We start from the raw sequence: 24,960 nt of genomic DNA, 5'->3' as shown, positions 1-24,960 counted from the left end.
GATACGACATGTGTGAGGCGGCTTTGGAACTAGCTAGATGCCACACAGCGTAGAAAAACATTGACTCTAACGAAAAACATTATGTTATTAAATAAAATTTATCTATGAGTTCTTAATCACAACACAAGTTTAACAGCCAATAACAACGAAACGCAAAGTTTTCTTTGTTTTCGTGTGGTTTTTGTACATTTTTATCGATTTGTTGCTTACCATATATGAGTAAAATTGTGAGTCAAGGTCTGATGTATGTGTTGTTAACAACTTTCGACAGCAAAAAAAATCGAATGAATCATTGAACGAATCAAACTAGTTTCTTTGGGTGAAAAGTTCGTGATTATATCGTCCAATTTCGAACGGCACCTCGGCACAAGATTGTGCTGTCAGTATATTCCTAGTACTCGAACAGAGACCTTCGGAAAGTGATGGTGCTAGGAGAATTCAATACTTCACAATGAGGTTTACAAGTGTTTATCTTTGCCTAGTGTTGAGCGTAACAATGATATTAAACGAGCAGGTGATGGCTGACGGTGACACGCCAGCCGTGACGGAAGCGGTTAATCGCGCTTTGATGGATTTTCGGAGGGAAATATTGCACAATTTGAAGCTTTCCCTCGAGTTTCATACGGAGCAGTTGGAAGAGATTAAGTACCACGTAGAGTACATGGTCGAAGAACAAGAAAAACGATTGAAAAGGGAAAACAATGAAATTCGAGAAATATTTGACGATTTAAATACGCCTGGCTCATGTAGTCAGGTCAAATCCAACGCCACTGGAGCTTATTACATCAATCCTTATGAATACATTGAAAAGCCTATCTTGGTTTTGTGTAATTTTGAAAACAACTTCAATCGCAGCGCAGGGTGGACTGTGTTCCAGCGTCGGATGGACGGATCCGTGGACTTTTACCAGAATTGGACAATGTACAAACACGGATTCGGTGACGTAAATGGAGAGCACTGGCTCGGTTTGGAGAATCTTCATGTCATGACGAAGTCGGGAAAATACGAGCTGTTGGTGTTGTTAGAAGATTTCGAAGGAAACTCGACTTACGCGTTGTACGACGAATTCAAAATTGGTAGTGAGGAGGAAAAGTATAAGCTGACCGTAGGAAAGTATTCGGGAACTGCTAATGACTCATTGGCGGAGCACAATGGAATGAAGTTTTCTACAAAGGATCAAGATAATGATCGATCTAGTAAAGGTGACTGTGCGAATTCTTTTAAGGGAGCTTGGTGGTTCAAAAGTTGCTATATCAGGTACATTTCTTCATACCATTTTTTTAAAAGATTCATACAATATTTTAATATAAGTGAAAACATTTTACCTCCCTTACAGTCATCTGAACGGACTATATTATCAAGCAGGAAAGCAACTCAACAAAACAGGTGTGCATTGGCATGGTTTTCCACGTGCCATCTACTCACTGAAATCAACGACAATGTTGTTCCGCAGAGAATAGAAGAATGAAAAACAACCTCGTTGATTTCGGTTGTCTTAAAAGCAGTGTCTTATGTTATCGTTCAATACTGCTTCATACGGGAATCATTCGCATATACTGCTTCATACGGGAATCGCATAGAAAGATAACAAATCTTATATGCATATGATTAGATTTTTGGTGACTTGGTAATTTTTGTACTGTCTTTATTATTCAAAATCAAATAAAGCATGTGTAGAAACCATATGGATATGCAAAGCGAGTTTAACCTTATCTTTAACATTACCTTTCAAAATGGACGAATGATATCGGACTAGTCTTGCAAAAGGAAATTAAATATGTTCAAGAAAGAAAAATGCTCGTCGCGTGTTAGTTTTGTCCAACGCTGTAAATGAGACATGGTATATTTATTTTTATCTGTTATGAAACTGCTTTCCCCTTGCATTGTATTTCAAGGTGTATGCATCATAAGCCCGCTAGCTAAAAAAAAAAAAGGCTCGTCCTAAAACCGTGGTACGCCCGAGTAAACGTCCTACTTTTTTCGATGCTCGATGTTTGTTTCACGTAGGCAGAGGCGGATTAAGCATTCTAGGTTCCCCAAGCAGCTATAAATTGGAGGCCCCAAAAACATGCAATACTTTCATCATTCAATTCTATATCCCAAAATTTCTAAAATTTCAATTTTGATTAAACCATATATTTTTTATTGAGGAATCGAATTTAAATTAACGTACAATTTTCCTTAGTGGTATTTGATTGAAAAACTGCATTGCTAAAAGCCTGGTTTGCAAAGACTCAATTAATGCAAAAACATCAATAACCTTTCGAGAGAATCTTTTTCCACGAATATCATTTTCTATTAACCAATTAGACAAGTGATTGATTTTTATTTTTTTTTAATGAATTGGTTGTTGCGATTCAAGATGGACAATTTTGAAATGTTTAAAAATGAAAAATCACGAATAATTTTAATCATATTTACTATATTTGGAAATGTGCAGCACATTTTGCTAATTCATGTCCAATATCCTAAAACTATTGTGAGCTTTTTCCTCTTCTTTTATCAAATTTCAAGACTGATCTCTTTAATGTACGCCTGTGCATCAATCTCATATTTTAACCTAAACAACTATGGCACCTGTTTTGCGTCAAAACACAATTCAGATAAGCTGGATCATTCTGACATTTTCATGTTCTAGATTTACTTTCATTCAAAAGTAAATTCATAACCCCATCACGCATTTGCTGAACAAGCAACTGTTGTAAAAGAATAAAAACATGGGCCAAAACGACGGGGCCCCTGGAAAGCTCGGGGCCCCAAGCAACTGCTTAGTTTGCTTACCCTATGATCCGCCTCTGCACGTAGGACATTTTTTAGGATGATTTGCTCGAAATCGCCTAGTGAGAAGTGTTTATGTTTTGCTGTTCACTCGATGCCTAATTAACTATCAAAAATAGTTTATCACAGTTCGAACCAATGTTTGAAAAAATCGATTGGACAAAACTGGTTGTTTCACGATAGTATATTGACGTTTCTCCAAGCCCTATGTAATGCTGTAGTGTGTTCTGTAGCGTTTTTTTTATTTCTCTAAATCAGATATTTCAAATCGTATATTATTTAGTAGTTTGTTATACAAAAAAAATGCACTAATGATAATTCTCGGCAGCACTGGTTTGGACGGAACTGACGGAAACATAGTGGTGGTATTGTGAAACGCAAACTTTTCTTCATATTGGTGAAATTTTTGTTAAGCCTTAGTGATTTGTTGCTTGCCGACTGTAATTAATAATCGAGAGTCAATCTCTGATGTTAACAACTTTCAACGGCAACTGAATTGAGCTGCCAGTATATTACCAGTACTCGAACAGAGACCTTCGGAAAGTGATTTGTGCCACGAGAAGTCAATATTTTACAATGAGGTCCACAAGTGTGTATCTGTGCCTAGTGTTGAGCATAACAATGACATTAAACGAGCAGGTGATGGCTGATGGTGACGCGCCAACCGTGATGGAAGCGGTTATTCACGCTATGATCGATTTTCGGAAGGAAATATTGGACAATGTGAAGCTTTCCCTCGAGTTTCACACGGAGCAGTTGGAAGAGATCAAGTATCACGTGGAGCACGTGATCGAAGAACAAGAAAAACGAATCTCCAACTCGGTTGGTACAACTTCAGAATAACATTGAATCCATCCAGTCTCAGATCGTAATGTTACATTCAAATGAAACTTCCTTGCAGTTAAATAAAATTTCCAATGCTTTGGATCAGCCAAACACGCGGTTGGTTCCAACATCATGTGATGAAATAAAATCGTCTTCCAGTGGCTCTTTTTACATTCGTCCTTACGGCAGCACTGAAAAGCCTTTCATGGTACTTTGCAACTTCGAAAACAAGTACAATCTAGGCGGTGGCTGGACCGTCTTCCAACGACGGATCGATGGATCGGTGGACTTTTACCGGAATTGGGAAAGTTACAAAAATGGATTCGGTGACGTCAATGGAGAGCACTGGCTCGGTTTGGAGAATCTTCATGTCATGACGAAGTCGGGAAGACACGAGCTGTTGGTTTTGTTAGAAGATTTCGAAGGAAACTCGACGTACGCGTTGTACGACGAATTCAAAATTGGTAGTGAGGAGGAAAAGTATAAGCTGACCGTAGGAAAGTATTCGGGAACTGCTAATGACTCATTGACGCAGCACAATGGAATGAAGTTCTCTACAAAGGATCAAGATAATGATCTAGGTGATAGTGAAAGTGGCTGTGCGAATAATTATATGGGTGCTTGGTGGTTCAAAAGTTGCTTTTGGAGGTACATTTCTTCATACTAAATTTCTTTAACGTTTTTGTATAACTTTTTAATAATATGTTCAATTTAACTCCCTTATAGTCATTTGAACGGACGCTATTATCAAAAAGGAAACCACCTCGACAAACAAGGTGTTCATTGGAACGATTTTCCACATGCCATTTACTCACTGAAATCAACAACAATGATGTTCCGCAGCCGCACTTGAAGGTGATCTTAGAGCCTGAATAATATCTAGAAGAGTTAACAACGACCTCTTAAGTTTCGGTTGTATTAAAACATTGACTTATGTAGCTCGATACTCTTCATACGGGACAGGGATCACCAAGAAAGATAACAAAATGGAACGCCTATGATTAGATTTTTGGCAATTTGGTAATGTTTTATACTGCTTTCACTATTCAAAATCAAATAAAGTATGTATGTAACTGTATGGATATGCAAAGCGAATTTAGTCTTGTCTTTAACGTGAACTTTTATCAAAATGGACGAAGTATATCGGACTAGTCTTGTAACAGGAAATTTAATATGCTCAAGAAAGAATAATGGACGCCATAAACCAGTTTTATCCAACACTGTAAATAAGACATGTTGTATTTATTTGATCTTGTATGAAACCGCTTTCCCGTGCACTATATTTCAAGGTATATACAGCATGATGTGTTTATGTTATTATATTTGCCTTATTCATTAGCAAAAATAGATTTTCACTATCCGAACCGATGTTTGAAAAAATCGGTTTTACAAAATTGTTTCACGACAGTATACTGATGTTTCTACAAGCCCCATGTAGTGCTGTAGTGTGTTCTGTAGCGTTTTTGAATTTCTCGAAATCAGATATTTCAATTCATGTATTATTTAAAAGCTTCTAATACAAAAAATGCACTGATGATAAATCTCGGCAGCGCGGGTAAGGACGGAACTGATGGAAACATAGTGGTGGTACTATGAAACGCAAATGCTTCTTTGTATTGGTGCAGTTTTTGTTAATTTTTTGTGATTTGTTGTTTACCATCTATGATTACCCACACAACACGAAGTCGTATTAAGTTGAAGAAATTGAATCACATATTAGTATTTTTCGAATCGGAATCGCAGTAAGCATAGACAATGTACGAGCAATGTATATTCTTTGTTCCATATGATGCCGATTAAGAATGTAATACGATTTTCTTTATGCATACGTATAGATAAACGAGCAATGTCCGGCTGATGTATATCGTAAGTCGTATATGATGCCGACTTAGAAAATATACGACTAAACATACAGTCTATCAAGAAAGTATTCGTACAGTCACCAATTTCAACTTCAAGTCTAGTTATCTCAGCGACTACGTGACCTAGGACAATTATTTAAACGACATATCGTAGATAAACTTCTATTCTATCCAATGAGGTCTTAACATTTCGAGAAAGTTACTTGTAGGTCACTTTGTTCTATAGAAACCCAAAAAAAGGCTCAAAATCGATGACAAAAAAGTATCCGTACATGATGAGTATTGATGATATGCCATCCGTACATTGTGTGCCAATATGGTGCAATCAATGCCACGTGCCTCAATAATAGCCTACAAGTGCCAAGGTGTCATTTCTACCAGTTTTCTTATCGAAAGATGCTGGAAATTTGACCCGATTCCATAATAGTTCTAAAGATGTCTACTAAGATCAACATAATGTCCCGTTGATGGTAAATCTAGGTATCTTTCGACAAATGTTGTATAGAGATCGATTCCGGAGACTTTGGGAGTATCGTTAACACTTGTACGGTCTCATAAAGTGGTCACTCTTAGACAATACATGGCCTATTCTAGAGATCGTTATTTTACTCAGAGACCATATTATTGAACATTTAAAGTTTATCCTAGGCATGGCTTGTCCAAGTGACAAAATGGGCGAAGTAGACTATGTCCCACAGATGATTCATAGTTAATTCAATATTTCCAGTTCGATTTATGGCCTTGGAACACCATAACACATAATCTCAACTACTGTGTTTTATCGTTGGAACAACGTTGCTCGTACTGATGGTTGAGTTCGACGTCTGGTGTCTATTGTTATTCGTTTTTGGCCAAAATTGCTTAATTTTGTCTGTATTAAGTCTATATATAGTGTATAAAACACTGAGCCTACACGCCAATGGCATCAAAATACAGCGATTTTCTAATCCCCAGTCTTCCTTATTCTTTCCTAAGAAACGAAAAGTTTGCAACGTACAATTATGCAATGTAATTGTTATTTCCAAAAAACCTTCTTAAGAGTTGTAATCCATATCATATGATTGATGATCTAGACACTTCGTTCGTCATGTTTGAGAACTCTAAGTATGGAGGACTTCATAGCTTTTCGAGCAATCACCCTTCCATAGCGATTGAGTAACCACGAAAGATGTCTGTTTGCAGGGTTTAGTCTAGTTGCATCCTGGTTAATTTGACAAATTATAAGTTCCTGAGACTTAGCATGAGATTTTTCACAGGGTTCATAAACTTGCCAAGTTAGGTTCCCTTTACATCACATGAAAAAGATAGTTCTCTATCGGTTGCAGCTGTTTGCCTAGTTTCACCGGCCATTTCACGTTAAATGAGGATATAAAATTGTTGCCGCCATACTATTAGACACTTGATAACTCAAAATAATGACTAGGTTGATATTTTGCCAACTAGAACCTCACCAAACCGGTGTTTTTCTTCAAGAAAGGTGGGTGTACGGATACTTTTTTGTCATCGATTTTGAGCCTTTTTTTGGGTTTCTATAGAACAAAGTGAACTACAAGTAACTTTCTCGAAATGTTAAGACCTCATTGGATAGAATAGAAGTTTATCTACGATATGTCGTTTAAATAATTGTCCTAGGTCACGTAGTCGCTGAGATAACTAGGCTTGAAGTTGAAATTGGTGACTGTACGGATACTTTCTTGTCAGACTGTATACATTTTGAATAATGTACGGTTAGCGCCTCCACTTTTGTACGTATAAGCATTATTTTAGCATCATTTACGATTCAATCATATTGCATAGAAGTACGATTATTTCAAGTTGATATTTGATTTACATGCATATGTGTTGTGTGGGTAGGAGTCGTGAGTCATGTATGTTATTGTTAACAACTTTCGACACCAACGAACCGTATGAATCATTGAATTAGGCATTGACTAGTTCGTAGATAGCAACGAGTTTCTTTGGGTAAAAAGTTCGTGATTATATCGTTCTGTTTTGAATGGCACCCTGTAACAGGATTATGCTGCCAGTATATCGCCAGTACTCAAACCGAGACCTTCGCAAAGTGATTTGTGCTACGAGAAGTCAATACTTTACAATGAAGATCACAAGTGTGTATCTGTGCCTAGTGTTGAACATAACAATGACATTAAACGAGCAGGTGATGGCTGATGGTGACGCGCCAACCGTGATGGAAGCGGTTATTCACGCTATGATCGATTTTCGGAAGGAAATATTGGATGATTTGAAGCTTTCCCTCGAGTATCACGGGAAGCAATTGGAAGAGATCAAGCATCGCATGGAGCACGTGATCAAAGAGCAAGAAAAACGAATCTCCAAGTCGGTTGGTACAACTTCAGAATAACATTGAATCCATCCAGTCTCAGATCGTAATGTTACATTCTGTTGGGATTTTAGTAAGAAAACCAAAAACACGTGCTACTCGTTTCGTAGTCCAGCAGCAAGAGTGCGAGGGACTTTTTATTTCCTGTCATATTGACAGCCAAAGAAAACAGTGCTGCCAAAAACACAAAAGGTATGGAACGTTCGTATTCCAACACCCCAACTCGGACCATACCATGTCAACATTTATTTGGAAGCACATATCCCGAAGCCTTCAACGCAAAATTTTATTCTTATGCCGTTCACTCCGTTGGTCAATCCATCGGCAATGTTATTCGCGGATGGGATGTATTCGAGATGTACCAGGCCTTTACTGACAAATTCTCGAATAAAATGGTAGCTGACGTCAATATGCTTAGCTCTAGGACTGTAAGCTTCTCTACTAGCCATTATCATAGCGCTTTGATTATCGCAATACATTTTAATCATCTTTTGCTCCTCGAACTGATTAACAAAACGGAGTAACCAAATCGCCTCTTTCGTTGCGTGGGCCATGGCAACGTATTCTGCTTCAGTGCTGGAAACTGCGACGGATGTCTGCCGTTTACACGACCACGACACAGCTCCTTCTGCCAACTTGAAGACATAGCCGGAATGCGATCTGCAGGTGTCTCGTTCGCTAGCCCAATCTGCGTCGACGTAACCGCTAAGGTTTTCGCCCGATCCACGACGATAGCAGATTTTGTAATCGACGGTGCCCTTGAGGTATCTCAAGATTCTTTTGACAGCTGTCCAATGTGTATGATCGTGCCGGTCGTTGTATCTGCTAACGTTACTCACGGCGAAGGCCAAATCGGGTCTAGTCCCTTGTACCAGATAAAGTAGGGCTCCCACAGCTTCACGATAAGGCACGTCATCATTAGGTTCTTCAGTGGCTGCAGCTAACTGATGTGAAATATCGCAGGGCGAACAGACTGGTTTACAATTTTGCATATTGAAGCGCTGAATAATCTCCTTTGCATATGTGGTTTGATCTATGCTGATCGTATCATCATCATATGTGATGGTCATACCTACACAAGTTCGGGCTCGACCAAGATCTTTCATAAAGAAATTTTTAGATAGTTTGGCCTTAAGCTTATCACGTACCTTCGCATCGGACCAAAAAATCAATATGTCATCGACATATATTGCTACTATCAAGCTGCTGTTGCTATTGTAATAGACGCAAGGATCTTCAGCTGATCTTTTGAGGTCGAATGAGATTAAAGCTTTATCTAGGCAACTGTTCCAGCAACGTCCACTTTGTTTGAGACCATACATGGCCTTATTCAGCTTGCAAACTCTGCCAGTGCCATCTTCAAAACCTTCGGGCTGCATTACATATATTTCCTCGTCTATTTTTCCTTGTAGGTACGCTGTAACTGCGTCCATTTGGTCAATATTCATGCCCTTCTGGGCAGCCATTGCAATTAATAGACGTAGCGAGCCATAACGAACTACTGGGGAAAAGGTTTCAGCATAATCAACGCCGTACTGTTGACTGCATCCTTTGGCAACTAGGCGTGCTTTATGTCTGACTACACTGCCATCTTCTGCGCGCTTCCTTTTAAATACCCATTTCGTTTTAATGGCTTTGCGCCCTTCAGGAAGATCCACTAATGTCCAGGTCTGATTCTTCTGGAACGAAGATAACTCCTCACTCATTGCCCTTTCCCAGAGTTTCGCGTCATGTGTACTCAACGCGTCATTTCGATCTTTCGGGTCCTCTGGATTACAATCTCTGGTGAAGTATGAAACGTAATCGTCGCGTATGACCGGGCGAATTGTTCGCTGCGATCGCCTCAAAGTGGGTAGTTCTTCCGTTGCGCTCTCCTCGGAATCGTCATGGATGTCATTTTCAGCGTCTTCATAATCCGCTTCTTGGGAAGTATCGATGTCCTTCTGATCTTCGTTTTTAACGGCTGTATCTGCCTTATTTTCTTTTACCTTTCGATCAGACGCCCCAACTGAATTAGTTACACGTTCGCCGTCGTCATCGTTATCGACTATAAACAAAGATCCGTTTTTCGATGGTCTTTGTGGAAAGGATGTCGCATCTCGACTGGTGTACACTCGCTTCGTCTTGGGCCAATAGAAACGAAAAACCTTGTCCGAATATCCCACGAACTGCATCTCTACTGACTTCGGGTCCCACTTTTTGCGCATCACATTGGGAATACTAACCATGGCCTGCTCTCCAAACGTCCTTAACGAAGACAAATCTGGCTTACTGCCTGTCCATATTTCTTCAGGAATGCGGTTGCCCAGCGACCGGTTAACTGATCGATTTACAAGATGAGCGGCATGGTTAACAGCCTCGGCCCAAAGCCTCTTGTCCACCTTTGAGTCTTGCAGCATACATCGGGCTCTCTCAATCAGGGTTCGGTTCATCCTTTCGGACACTCCATTTTGTTGGGGCGTGTAGGGAACTGTCGTTTCATGTAAAATGCCTTTTCCTTTGCAAAATTTATCCATTTCCGAATTTACTAATTCCCTACCATTGTCCGAACGCAGACGTTTAACCCTTATACCAGTCTGATTTTCCATCTTCGTCACGAAGTCTCGAAACGCTGAGACTAACGCTGATTTTTCAGCTAGAAAGGAAACAAACACTTTCCTTGAAAAATCGTCCACGAACACGGCAAAATACTTGGCACCTCCCAATGATGCACTCATAGGCCCACATAGATCGGCGTGAACCAACTCCAGGATGTGTCGCGACTTGATTAAGGTTGCTTGTTTCTTCCGGAATCCGCTCCTTGCTTGTTTACCTTCAGCACAGCTTTCACAGTTATTAATCGACTCACGTGTATCGGTGAAATTGAAGTTCTCATCAGCTTTCTGGATCCTTTTGAGTCCTCCAAAACTCAAATGTCCCATTCTGCGATGCCATTCACCAGATTCTGCGTTCACTGCAAGCGCACACCTTACATCGCTGGCGTCGACCTTATACGTTCCACCCGACGACTTGGCTTCTATTACAAGCGTTCCTTCTGGTTTGCTAAAAATACGACAAACGCCATCCTCCAATTCAATACGATGATTAGATCGGGAAACTGCATCGAGAGATATCAGATTAGCTTTAAGTTTGGGCACATACAAAACATCTTTCAGGGTTATCTCACGACCATCGATAGATAGGCACACCGTACCAACACCAACAACGTCAAGCTTTCTGTTGTCTGCAACCATCACACCTTGCACGTTAGCTCTATGGAAATCACAAAGAATTTCCCGCCGCGCTGTCATGTGGCAAGATGCTCCGCTATCCAGGTACCAATCATTTGTGTACTGGTACCTTTTTGGTGAAACTGGAAACGCTGACGCACATCTTGCATCAGCCGAATCTGCTGCTTCTCGATTCCTCGAACCTGACACGAGTTTCGGGCATTTGTTTCGGTAATGTCCCACTTTGCCGCACCCGAAGCACTTTACCTTCTTTGGGCCACTCATTCCAAAGGGTTTCTTTGCTGCTTCTTTACCGGATGTTCCAGAGTAAAACGCCGTACTCGGATTCTGCCGATCAATGGGAGTCAACTCCAGCAAACCGGATTTCACTCTCTCTACAGTGATTTTCTGTCCACTCCCGATCAAGCTTTGGCGAAACGCTTCATAGTCGGGACCCAAGTTTCCCACCATAAATAGCGCCACAATGTTGTCCTCGAAAACAATGCCTACTTCGGTGCAACGGCGCCACGCCTCCATCATCCGTCCGATGTATTCATCGTTTGTATCGCACTCCGTACGATACGTGTGCGACAGCGTCATAACCGCCTGCAGATGCAGACCCTGGCCCGATTCAGCGTACGTCTTACGCAGCAGCTCCCATATTTGAAGAGGTGAATCGTCCTTCCCGAAGTGGTGAGTGACATGATCTTCGCATGCCAGGAAGATCCATCCTACTGCCCGCGACAGTTTGTCCTCATCCTTCTCGGTGTTCGGCGCTGGCTGTACACACTTGTAGAGATCTCGCGTGCGCAGAAACGATAGCATCTTCTTCTCCCAGGTCGAAAAGTTCGATCGACCGTTCAATTTGTCGAAATTGATACTGTCTTGACCCATTGTCACACACAATTTTACTAACAAAAAGAGAAGGTTCGCGGTCAATTGTTTAACTCACAAAACGCGACAATACTATTGGTTTTCTATAACTTCACGGCCTGGGCCCATAACCTGTTGGGATTTTAGTAAGAAAACCAAAAACACGTGCTACTCGTTTCGTAGTCCAGCAGCAAGAGTGCGAGGGACTTTTTATTTCCTGTCATATTGACAGCCAAAGAAAACAGTGCTGCCAAAAACACAAAAGGTATGGAACGTTCGTATTCCAACACATTCAAATGAAACTTCCTTGCAGTTAAATAAAATTTCCAATGCTTTGGATCAGCCAAACACGCGGTTGGTTCCAACATCATGTGATGAAATAAAATCATCCTCTAGTGGCACTTTTTACATTCGTCCTCACGGCAGCACTGAAAAGCCTTTCATGGTACTTTGCAACTTCGAAAACAAGTACAATCTAGGCGGTGGCTGGACCGTCTTCCAACGACGGATCGATGGATCGGTGGACTTTTACCGGAATTGGGAAAGTTACAAAAATGGATTCGGTGACGTCAATGGAGAGCACTGGCTCGGTTTGGAGAATCTTCATGTCATGACGAAATCGGGGCGGCACGAGCTGTTGGTGTTGTTAGAAGATTTCGAAGGAAACTCGACTTACGCGTTGTACGACGAATTCAAAATTGGTAGTGAGGAGGAAAAGTATAAGCTGACTGTAGGAAAGTATTCGGGAGCTTTTGGTGACTCATTGACGCACCACAATGGAATGAAGTTCTCCACAAAGGATCAAGATAATAACCCAACTGAAGGGATGGAAAATTGTGCAATAGCATACCAGGGAGCATGGTGGTTCAACAAATGTTATAACAGGTACAGTTATGCTAAATATGCTCAAACATTGTAATAGCGTCTCACTGAATTTATCTTCCTTACAGCCATTTGAACGGACGATATTATCAAAAAGGAAACCACCTCGACAAAAAAGGTGTTCATTGGAGCAATTTTCCACGTGCCAACTATTCACTGAAATCAACGACAATGATGTTCCGTAGCCGCACTTGAAGGTGATCTACGAGCCTGAATAATATCTAAAAGAGTTAACAACGACCTCATATGTTTCGGTTGTGTTAAAACAGTGTCTTATGAAGCTCGATACTCTTCATACGGGACAGGGATCGCCAAATTAGATAACATGTCTAATATGCCTATGATTTTGTACTGCTTTTATTATTCAAAATCAAATAAAGTATGTGTATAGCCCATATATATTTACATAACTTTTGTATGGGATTCCAATTCTTTTAAAATAAAATTGTATCCTTCTCAAACCAATTCTCTACGTTAAGGTGAGCGTTTGTCAGTGTTTTGATCTAAACTGATCCCTGTATTTTGTTGATTTGATAAATATAATCCTCTTTAGGTACCTTTTCCATGCTTTTCGAGAATCTTTCTTTTTCTCGCAGCCTCTCCTCCTCTTTTGTTACTGTTCAACATCGTATGGAAAACGAGTCCCATGGCAGTAGTCATCAATCATTCAGTCCTTCGCTCCATTGGCATTGTTTGTCGAGAACGTCGTTTTCCTAAGGCCTTCGGAACTTATCTTGCAAATTGATATGCTATTGATCAAATAATTTAGCACTGGCAATTAGAAGAAGCTGTTGGATTACTTTCGTGCGTATCATCGTCTTCGGCCGTCTTCGCTACGGTTTGAAGGTCGGGGTTAATGTCGATATACGAGTATTCCTGCTACCCCTCCTGCCCGTGAGTTTCCCAGGAAAGCGTGAAGGAAAGGCTAATTTTTCTTCTTCACAGCAGGGGCGCGTCGAAGCGGAATGGTTCCGGATCACGATCTTCGTGCAACGCCCGTTCCGGGGCTCTTCGCTCCGGAAAGCAGGGGATGATGGCTTTCGGGGGGGTCGATAAAGTGAGTCGAAAAGTTAATACACCACAGGGTGACGCAAACGTGCCAACTCATGGCGTGATATGAGCCCGTACTGCGGAGGCGAAATGACGCAAACGGAGGGGGGAAAACAAATAAGAGGTCGGATAAGCCAAAGACTTTCGTCCCACCGCAGGGTACAGGGTCTTGGTCTATTCTTCAAGGAATCGATCCACCATATGATGGAAATCCTCCTCAATGACCTTTCCCCCCCCCCCCCCCCCCCCCCCCCGCTCAAATGTGGGTCGATGTTCCAACGGGAGTGAAAGTGTACTCAAAGCAAGACAAACTGGATATTAATTGATTATGATAGCTCGATAAACGGGCGCTCGGGTGAGTCGGTGTGTAGGTGGTGGTTGGATGGATTTCCATTTTCCTCCCCTTCCCGGCAGGAATAGAGAGTATTAATGCACAGCAGGAGAACGAAGGAAGCGCCTGCAGACGTTAGTGCCGGTACTGGTGGTGGTGGTTAATAGATTGAAAAATAGCAGAAACGATTCCTTGTCACGAAAGGACACGCGTCCAAGGAGGAAAGCGTTACGGTGTCTTTAGGCCCCTGGGGGGAAAAGATACGTTGGATGGGAAGGAATTTTTTATGGAAAGGTGATCTGTCTGCGAAGCAAAAGGGAGACGAATCGAACCACCTTCGAGGCTAGAAAGTGAATGGCATGGCATTCAATGAAAACAGTGACGGGGCATGAAAGTGGATTAGAGAGAAGAAAAAAACATAAATAAACCGGTAAACAGAAGACGAAGGAAACCCATTTTCTTGGGCTTAGGGAAATTATGGGACCTTGCGGCAAAGTGTGGACAGTCATGCGTGACGTCTTGAAAGAGCGATAAAAGTGAAACATCACGACAGCCAAGGGGAAGGAAGATGGTTCCGAAGGTGAATGACGATGTGTTGGTATTGAGTTTTTGGATCAAGTTAAATAGCCGAATTCTCAACTGCTACCTTTCCCTCTAAAGAATCCTCTATCCTTTTGGAAGAGTAGGTAAAAAAAATAAGAAGAAAGATACATTTTTAGCAAAGTCAGCAACTGATTAAGAACTGATTTGCAAGATATTTAATATCAAATTTACCTACTGCCTGCGGAATAATGTAATTCTTGCAAATCATTGCAGTATTTTTATTTGGAATTTACTTATCTTAAACTATCTCTTGCTCGTCCAAGCTGTTGATAAATATCATAGCGGATTCAATAATTTACCAAATCTCGATCTTATCTTCCATACTGATTGCTGCTTTTATTGGTCCTTGGATTGTACTGATCTCTTTTCCCTAACAGTTTTCCCAGAACCGACCTCTTTTGCACTTTGATTCAACTTCTTCGATGTAATTTCTTTCTGTGCGAGGTTAATGAAAAATTCATCCGCAAACGTACGCCTTCAAAAAACCGCCTTTCAACGGCTCAGATTCGGGTGCACGTTGACACCGACCTTCAGCCTCAACAAAACGAAACCGAAACCGGAAGCGAAGAAAAAACATCCCACCCTCCCCTCCGCAAGGTCGAGGGGTTGAGCAAAGGCTCATAAATTTTAAAATCAACATTATTAAAAGATTACATTAGAAGATTTATTGGGTTATTTCACTTATTTATGAACAAACGGGGCTTATCGTTGGGGAAATCTATCGCCATCGTTCGCAAGCGGACCTTGCCTTGCTTGGAGGCGCCCGGTGGATTTTCATTTAGAAGGGAGGGCCGGAGAATGAATCGATCTTCTCAATCTCGGGTTTGGAAATGGGACAAGAAAAACAAAATAAAAGATGAAGCAACCACGGAACACGCTTGTTGCTTGTGGAATTGGCCATCATCGGCGTGAGATGGATTTTGATGCCGCTCGAAAGAAAGACAATTCGAAGACGTAACAACATGCAACTTCGTTGGTTGGAAAAACTCTATACCAAAGCGATATACGAAGGCCAGTCCCGGAAAAGTTTTCCTTTCCACATTTTCGATTTTCTCGTCCTGCTTTGTATTCAGTCGTAGAAGTCGATCGATTCGCCACGCAACAAAGCATTGTTCCGTGGGTGGAAGCATTCTCGCTTTTGTTTCATTAATAATTGATTGTTTATCTTTTCGATTTTTGATTCGAATTTTCCCCCCCTTGCGACGCAGCTGGGGGATGCGATGGTGAAACACGAACGTGTAATTTGTTTGTAGATTTACTTAACCTTCAACTTTCACTTCCGCCTGAGCAGAAGGGGCCGGATCGGCCTCGTCGAGGAAAAGAAAATAAATAAACTTTGTCCATTTTGTTTATTTCCTTGTTCTTTTTTTCTTTTCTAAGAAGCACACTCGTTGGTAATGGATTGCGAACGACGTTACGCGGCGTTCGTTGGGGGGTGGATTTGGAAGAGAAATGTTTACGGCCAATCGGGTGGAAATGGCCGCCAACCCGGTAGCAAACCGATAGAAGTCATTTGAGTGACACGGAAAGGTTTGATAGCGACCATACATCACGTCGTAATGAAATTGATAGCAATTAATAGTAATGTATTGCCTAGTTTTACCGTTTGATGTATCTTTTTCCCTCCAAAGGGTAATAGAACGGGTGGGCAGTTAATCGGTAAAGGTAAATTAATGCTCATAGAAAGTTAACAAGCGCACGTGTAATGTCCATTTGATACGATCAGATTTAAGTGAAATTGCTCATTGCTTAGAACTTGCGAGCGTTTAACCGTGTGGTAATTTATTTCTTATGTTTATTGTTAGCAACTTTTATCTTTAGCTATTCTTTGGTAAAGATAATACCACTTTCGCCATCCTGATACATTTTCAACAAGAAGCTATTTAAATAATCGGCTTCAGTTCATCGAAATCAATTCTCGTTGATTAAAATAATAATCTTTAATTTTCTGGAAAAGAAACTGTAGAGCTATTTTTATTTTAAAAAAACTCTGCATTTCGTAAAACCTTTGAGATTTTTTTCCTTCAAATTATTGCCCACCGCTCGCATTGTGGACAAGAGCAGATAATTACCCTAATGTAATTGGAAAGTTCATCAAAACTTATGAAATTGCATGGCCGGGTAGAAGCATGGCGTGGCCAGGCCCTATTACACCGTCCTGCCGGCCAAAGTTCATAGCAACCGTAAACATGTCCGTAACCGATTTGCCATGAGTCTCAACCCTCTCTCTCTCTCTTCCTCACCCTGACTCCCCGGGAAAGTGAATAAAAACTTGCTTAAGCTTTAATGACCACAAAAGATTAACTTCGGTCGCAAGCCCGCAGTAAAAGGATGCGGTCCGAAAAACCAGCTGCAGTCGAGATCCTGAGCGCGGACTTGGTTGCACGATTTACGGATGGTAAACAATGTGGTTGTCCCGCACAAAGTGGCTCTCGGGGTTGCGGGTTGATGCTTTCGTGAAATTGGCTACGATGCACACCACTTCGGGTTGCAGCGAAAGTCGGTTTGCCGGACGGAGGGGACGAAAAAGAAAAACCCGTGAAACACTCTGGCAGACATGGGATCTGATTTTTCCCATTCCCTTTTTTCTTTTCGAGTCAAACCCGTTTTCGTACGGGAATCCTTCTCCGACGGCGATGAATATGAATGGGCGAGTAAAACGACCGGCGTGTAATAAAAAGATTAAACTTTCATTTTAGCCTTTCCCCGTCCGCCCGAAATTGCTGCCCCGACCCCCGACTTTGAGGTCGCTCGTTACCGCTCTTGGAACCGAAAACCGCGTCATCCGGTCGGGGAAAGTGATCTCCACAGTTGGGACGAAAAAAAAACAGGGGGCAAAGTCGGAAAGGTTGTCCAAAATCGCCCTCGAATGGAAGGAGCGGGTGTAGATCCTCCGCAGCCTCATTTAAGCGAAAACAAGGTGGTAAAAAAATATAAATATACACCCCTTGTGTGGACAACTAACTGGCTCATATTTCCATATGAACCGCAGCTAAGGGAAAATAGTGGCGAGGTTCGTTTTTCCCAATTTGGGTAGAAAATTTTGGCTTTTTTCTTTTCGGTCAAAAATGGCTTGATAGTTTGCACCACATTTCCCGGTTGTTCGTAGTATTTTTTCCCAGAGGAAAAGGATTGCTGTTCAAAATTCATCGCCTTTTGTTTCCTCTCCCTTTCAAAGTGAATAGTGTTAGTTGTGGGGAAAATAGGATCAGCAAGTGAACGAACAAGGAAACCAGATTGTGGAGGATGCTGAGGGGTGGTAAAGTTTGTTGCATCGCATTTGGAACATGAAAATACTGTTCCTTACCAGCTTGGCTAATTCGAATGCAGAGAAACGAGGAATGTACTAAAGGTGAAGAAGCTTGGAGGAAAACTTTTAACGACATCGTTTTCCAGCAGCCTTTCGGCCCCCTCCTAACCCACTCGCATGCATCGTTATTTTATGTGTATAACTCATTTTTATAAACGCTTTCAAACGCTTTCCCTCCTTCGCGCGGTTAAAACGAAATCTCCCACTCACAAATCTCATGGTGGAGGAGGTGAATGAAAAAACGGCGTTAATGATTTTCCGGTTGCCCGCTGCCGGCGCGTTTTAGTGTTTCCTGTCGTCGCGATTAAACGCTACGACAACGAGCGGAAACTGGTAGAATTATGTTGGTGGAAAAAAATATTATCCACTGCCCCTCACCCTCCTCGAGGTGGCGTTCTTGTGACGCTATTTTCCAGGACAAGATAATGGGAGCGAAGGGTGGAGAAAATCTTCCGCAATCTTGCACGCCACAGCTGCTGGAAATGGCATGCTCCACCGGTCGCAGCATGCACGTTACGCACCATAAAAGTGGCCAATTAGTTAAATCATGTGTGGAAAAATGGCGGAGGGAAAGCCGACGATGGCAAGTGAAAGTGATTATCGCCCGGGATGGATGATGAAGTCTTGAGCAGCTGGTTTTCCACCGGGTTGTTAGTACTGGTTTGGGAGAAAAAATGAATACAGGATGCCGTAGCACTTACCTGTCGTAGTAATAATCCCTGAAAATAGAGAGAAGGAGTAATGGAGAGATTATTAGATGATTTAAACAAACGGAGAGATGATCAAAGATAATTTTTTTAACTAAAATGTTGAAAAAAAAGTTCATACGAACATTTTTTAAACAATAATAGAAACAATGTTAACCCTTTCCACTCGAACGGCGCCGATACGGCGCCCAGCAGTAGCATAGCACCAACTCGAGCGGCGCTGCTACGGCGCCAAGCCGGTTTGAAGCTGATGTGCCGATCAAGTCTTACTCAATTTGCAGTTCTTGATCCATGCGCTTCAACGTTAAAAGTGGACATATGTCACTTTTTGTCATTGTTTACGTTAAGCAATTGCTGTTTTTAAATATTTGAGTAGCATTCTGTACAGCTTTAGAGCAACAAAATACAATTTATATCTCAAAATGGAAAAAGATCAGCTTAGCTCCAGCTCGGACGAATTCGAATTTAACAGTTTAGATAATGAACTTACACAAATTGCTGGTGGCTTATGCCGTGAAACGAACGAATTTAGTGAGGAAGACAGCGATAAAACAAGATGTGTTAGAAGTCGAAAAGTTAGAATCATAGAAAGTGACACCGATTCTGAAAGTGATGTTGAAAGAGTAAGAGAAATTACAGCTACCGATGGCACAACCGGTTCAACCTGGGTACTTTGTGGAGACTACGTTCAAGTATCACCAAACGAGCAATTTGTAGCTGGTGTGAACCCTGCAGTTACACAAGTAGTTTCTGATGTACAACAACCAATCGATTTTTTCAAACTGTTTTTCACAAATGACCTAGTGGAGAAAATTGTTCGTGAAACGAACAGTTACGCCAAACGAAAATTAGAAGGAAAGACGCTATCGTCAACATCCATATGGCGTAATTGGCATGATGTTACCAACGAAGAGTTCTGGGCATTTCTTGCTGTGGTTATCAATATGGGGACAATGCCTTTGGCAAATTTACAAGAATATTGGTCACAAAATATCATAAGCAAAATTCCATTCTATTCGGAAACCTTTACCAGAGACAGATTTTCTCAAATATTTTGGATGCTTCATCTGGAAACTATTCCAACCCACACTACCAATCCACGAACACGACTGCAGCGAGTAAACTGCTTTTTGGAGTATATCAACTCAAAATTTTTGGATTATTTTACCCCAGGCGAGCATATATGTGTCGACGAATCAACCGTAAAGTTCAAGGGTAGAATTTCGTTCATCACGTACAATCCAAAAAAACCCACAAAGTGGGGCATTAGAGTTTATACTCTAGCTGACTCTAAGACTGGCTACGTTTGCTGCATTTTGCCATATTATGGATCACTCACCACAGACCGTTTGGTCAGACCCGATTTACCAGTTTCATCAAGAATACCAATACATCTGTACCAAATGTTGTTAGATAAAATTCCAAGTGCTCAGGGGCACCATATGTACACGGATCGATACTATACAAGCTTCATATTAGCTCAAGAACTAGCCAAATTGAAATGCAGTCTTACCGGTACAATTTTAACGAACAGGAAAGAATTGCCCAAAGAAATAAAAAAGCCATCTTTTTCGACAAATCGTACGATCGCTTATCGACGCGGAAACACCCTAGTTTTGGGGTGGAAAGATAAGAGAGTTGTCACTTGTTTGACAACGAAAGGTAACACAGGAATGACGACGGTGAAAAGAATTAGACGTGGTGGCGTGGATGTGATGGTCAAGAAACCTAATATTGTATTGGACTATATAAAATATATGGGTGGTGTTGACCGAGCGGATCAGTACGCATCAACCTATTGTTTTATGAGAAAATCGCTCAAATGGTGGCGTAAGCTTTTTTTTTGGGGGATGGAAATTTCTCTGGTAAATTCATACATTTTGTATAAACAAGAAACAACCAAAAGAGGGAAAAAGCCACTAAGCCACTTGCAATTCGTAAAAACAATTATTACACAATTGAGAGGATCATATCGCCAGCAACGAGTACAAGCGTGTGCAACGCATGACGATGAAATACGACTGAATGGGAAGCTGCATGTAATTCTTAAAGGGCCAAAAAGAGACTGCAAGGTTTGCTCAAACCGCACCAAGCCTGGAGGTAGGCGAGAAACTACTTATTACTGTACTACATGTCCGGATAAACCACGAATGCATCTCGGCGATTGTTTTATTGAATATCATACCAAGACAAATTACAAAGCATAAAATATATTGAATTGTGTTATAAAGGATGAATTAATAAATAAACTACCAAACTGGAACATTTTTCTACGTTATTTTGAGTAAAACAGTTAATGCGCGCACGTGTAACACGTTTAGCAAATTTGGTCGATTTCGCCTCGAGTTGCTGGTTCGCGCGGGCGAAAACGCTTTCGAGCGCAAAGGGTTAAATTTCTAAGTAGCAACTATTCAATTACAGTATAAAACTGAATTAACATAGTTTAAACATAATTTAGCTGCCCTGCCAGTCCTACATACCAATCATTTCCGGTTTTAGATTTGTTCTGTCGCTTCCGGCCAGTTTGGTGTGGTTTGGGTTCTGCCACCATGTTCACATCTGTGGGGGAAGAAAAAAATAAAAACATGAAAAATGGTAGTGAAAAACAGTTGTCAGTGACAGAAAAAGAAAACAAACAAACAGGGTCACAAAAAAGGGCTCGCTGTAGGAATGTTAATGAGGGCAACTTCAAATGCTGAAATGCTAGACGACCAGACGTGCGACATTTTTGGGAAGTTAATTTTAGTGTTGGGCCTCCCTTTTCGCCCAACCCAGGGCCACCCGTTCGCCGTTTGGCATTTGGTGGGTAAAGTTATGAACTCGTCCCTCAATGGCGGGGACGGATAGTGACAGCGGAAGGCGGACCTTGTATGGGTTGGCGGTGACGGAGATAGTTCACTAACAAGCGCGGTTTCGGCTAATTATAATTAGTTCAATTGTCATTCTGGCGTCATTTCGCAAACAATGAACCACAACCGGGAATCCGACCGGGCGCGCGCTCGCGCGTGTGTGTGAGTGTATGGCATCATGACGCCATCGTCTCTCGCCAGCGTTTTGAGTGGCGAGTTTATTTCTTTCGCTGAGCGTAAGTGGCTACGCGTCATCGATGCCTTAATTCTGGGAATTCTTGGAAAGAATGCTCACCACGCGGCACGGCCGTCCCAGAGTGACCACCAATTTTCCTACCGCTGCTGGTCGCAACATGGCACGATACATGAAAAATAAATTTTCGTACGATCGTAACAACTATTTTTATCGACGCGTCCGGACGGACACCGCAAGTGTTTGCGGCGGCCACCGCCAAGGTGGACAGTTTATTAATGTCGCCGGTGTCGAGCAGGACGCTGGGAAGAGGAAAACTTAAAGATCAAAATAAAAAACCGAGACAGTGATGATCACTTTAAGGTGAAGATGTTTCGTCAGCTTTGTGATTCCCTGCTTCGTTAAGATTTATTTTCATCGTTCCATTGTTGCTGGATGGACGGAAATGCCAGAAAAAGATCGTCTGTGGTTCTTTAAATAACATTAAAAGTTAATTTTATTTGGCTTTAGCTGTGTCTGTGACTTTGGTGTGACTCAAATATCGTGACATAAGGCCACGTGCTTGAGCTTTGTATGTGAATAGATACGATCTTGATAAGAAAATAACAACCTAGAAGGGCATGCAATAGTAAACATTTGATTTAAAAAAATGGTTGATAGTTTTTACCAATGAAACAAAGAATATTAAAGCATTCCTTGAATATTTAAACTTGTTTTAAAATATCTACTCTATGCATTAATAAATATAACAAACAATCCAATCGAGGCGAGCCAGAGTAAAACATAATAACCCACTTGACTCATCATCGCTTCTTCCCCGCAAATGTTTGACTTTTCCCACCTGCCAATCATGCGTACAGGTTGCTCAACTTTATTACTCGTGGAGTGGAGCATTACTCCACCACCGTTCTACTGGCTTTCGGGGGAAAACTCACTTTTCGCGTCCTCCGGATAAACGATCCCACCCGATCCGGCCAATCACTCTCGGCAGCTGTTAATCGACCTGCTCGAGACACTTTAAAATTAGAACATTTCCATCCCAGCCATGTCACCTTTTCGGTGTGGATAAAAACACACTCTCACGTACGTGTGTGGTTGGTGTGCCGGTACCTTCACCTTCCCACCTTGCGGGCGGACCGGTTTAATTGCTTAATAATTTCATCCGTTTTGTGTGTTGGGAGTGCGTTGGAATCAACCTGTCAATTTGGAAGTGGAAAGGCCTGGCACGGAGAGTGACAGCATTGCTTTTCCGTTGCAGTTTCTTATGGCACGGTTCCACCACGGCTGTTGCACCGTTGTGAAAGTAGGTGACACGTGGGACACATGTTTGTTAAGTTTGATCGATACGGCTCGGAAATGTGGCGTGGTATCATAATCACCACCGGCTTAAAGTTCGCCTTTAAGATTCGTTTTCCTACAATCTTAAACTTCGTGTTCCCGATTTCTTTTTCACTTCGTGCAAGTTTTGCCAGCTACCAACGAACATTCCCTCTACTTTACGGCATAATGTAGTAGTTAGGGGAGGGGGCCTTTTTTGTTAAACCAAATTATTCCTAGATCCCGTGATACAGTTTTATATTCACGCTCTGTTTTTCTCGTGTCACACAAGGAATGCGGATAAAAACGGAATTACGTTAAGCAGCGAAAAACAGCTGTTGCCGTGCGAGATTAGACAAACCGAAGCAACGCTGCGTGTTCTTTTTCGTCGTGGCTGTTAATCGTATTATAGTAATTATGTGACGTTAAAAATTTTATGTGCCGCATCATGCCACTAGCAATGGCTTAAAATTAATTAGCCGAGAAAATTAGATTACCATGTCGGTGACGTTGGTGGGCAAGCTAGATCAAAGCGTCTTGCCATTGAAAAGTGCTCTTGTTACAAATCTCTTCTTTTTTATAATGTGCACCTTTATCTGGTGGACGAAAAGAGTAGGGTCTCCTATTAAATTACTACAGTTGTACAATTATGACAAAAATAGCTTTCATAACGGAAAGAATAGGGCCAGACCATTCTTTCTTATATAGATAAGTAAATAAATAAATAAAGAAAGAAATAAATCAAAAGATTTCACACTAATTTACGTTTAGATTTCGTTGGAAATATTTCGATCTCGAAGCAAGAAAATAACACCATAATAATGTAAGGCTTAGGACTAAATAGAATGTTACATGAGGTCACGGTTCTCCATTCGAATTCCTGAACCCGAATGATTAATTTATTCGTGCTGAAAATGTTTGTAGCGTATCATAAAGCACGTCATATTTTAAAAGAAACAAATGAGCAGGAACTGGAGCACGGATTTCCCGATAGTTAGCGTAGCTACATTGTGGCATTAGAATTGCTATGCCTATGTTTCCGAACAAAACGGTGCCCGGCCTCAGTTTGTTCCGTTACGAATCCACCCGCCTTCACAAATGGGGTGAAGGGGGGAGGGGCGAAAAAGGGTTAGTCCAAGCGAACGGTTAAAAGTTCCTCCATCGTGCCGGGGAAAACTAAACCGGGCAAAAGAGCATCGGCATAGCGTGGAGTATTGGCACGCACTTTTACCAACCGGTCGGTCGGTCGGTCGGTCGGGAAATGCATGTATTTCCACCCCGGGCCCGGTACGGTGCTTACTTGCTACCCAGTTTGTGATGGAGAAGAAAATAATTTATGTATGACATGACAGCGAAAGTTTTTTTCCTCTTTTCCGCCGTTGCCGTAGTTTTTATCATTTTCCACCCATGATTGATGATGGGCGCTCGGGCCTCGGGTTTTTGTGTGCCGGCTCGGGGGACAATGTGAGCTGGGTAAGGGGCAACAATCATGACATGATGTATCCATTTTTAGTTGGTCCAATTTTGCCACCCCGGGTCGGACACGCTCACGAAGGCTTGCCGGTGCTGGGTTATGGAAATTAAGGCATAATTTTCTTTTCCTTTTTGCGTGGTGCGTACAATTGAATTCATGTTAAGCTTGTTTAAGCGAAGTAATCTGTGAACTATCTGCTGCACCATACGATATGTTATTAAAAGTTAATTATTTATCGGCATGGAAGTAAGGGATGTGCTTGATGGTATGCTTCACATTGAAACATGGTCGTTTAATGCTCGAGGATTTCATGCTATATATGATTTTTTATAAAACTCCTTGGGTCTTAGACCTGT

At 41.5% G+C, this 24,960-nt stretch overlaps 1 protein-coding gene across 1 annotated transcript in view; it reads right to left on the bottom strand.

The window, feature by feature from the left end:
* LOC131263906 (uncharacterized) overlaps nt 1-24,960 on the bottom strand; it is a 58,456-nt gene that overhangs the window by 28,308 nt on the left and 5,188 nt on the right. Inside the window, exons 3-4 of the mRNA XM_058266186.1 lie at nt 21,252-21,330; nt 18,766-18,783 (exon numbers count right to left, since the gene is read on the bottom strand). Of these exons, the coding sequence (XP_058122169.1) occupies nt 18,766-18,783; nt 21,252-21,330 (97 nt within the window). The remainder of the gene's footprint in view (nt 1-18,765; nt 18,784-21,251; nt 21,331-24,960) is intronic.

This window comes from Anopheles coustani, chromosome 2 (genome assembly GCF_943734705.1).
Source record: "Anopheles coustani chromosome 2, idAnoCousDA_361_x.2, whole genome shotgun sequence".
NCBI lineage: Eukaryota > Metazoa > Arthropoda > Insecta > Diptera > Culicidae > Anopheles > Anopheles coustani.
Note: the sequence above shows the minus strand (reverse complement) of the source record. Positions and strands in the feature narration are given on the sequence as shown.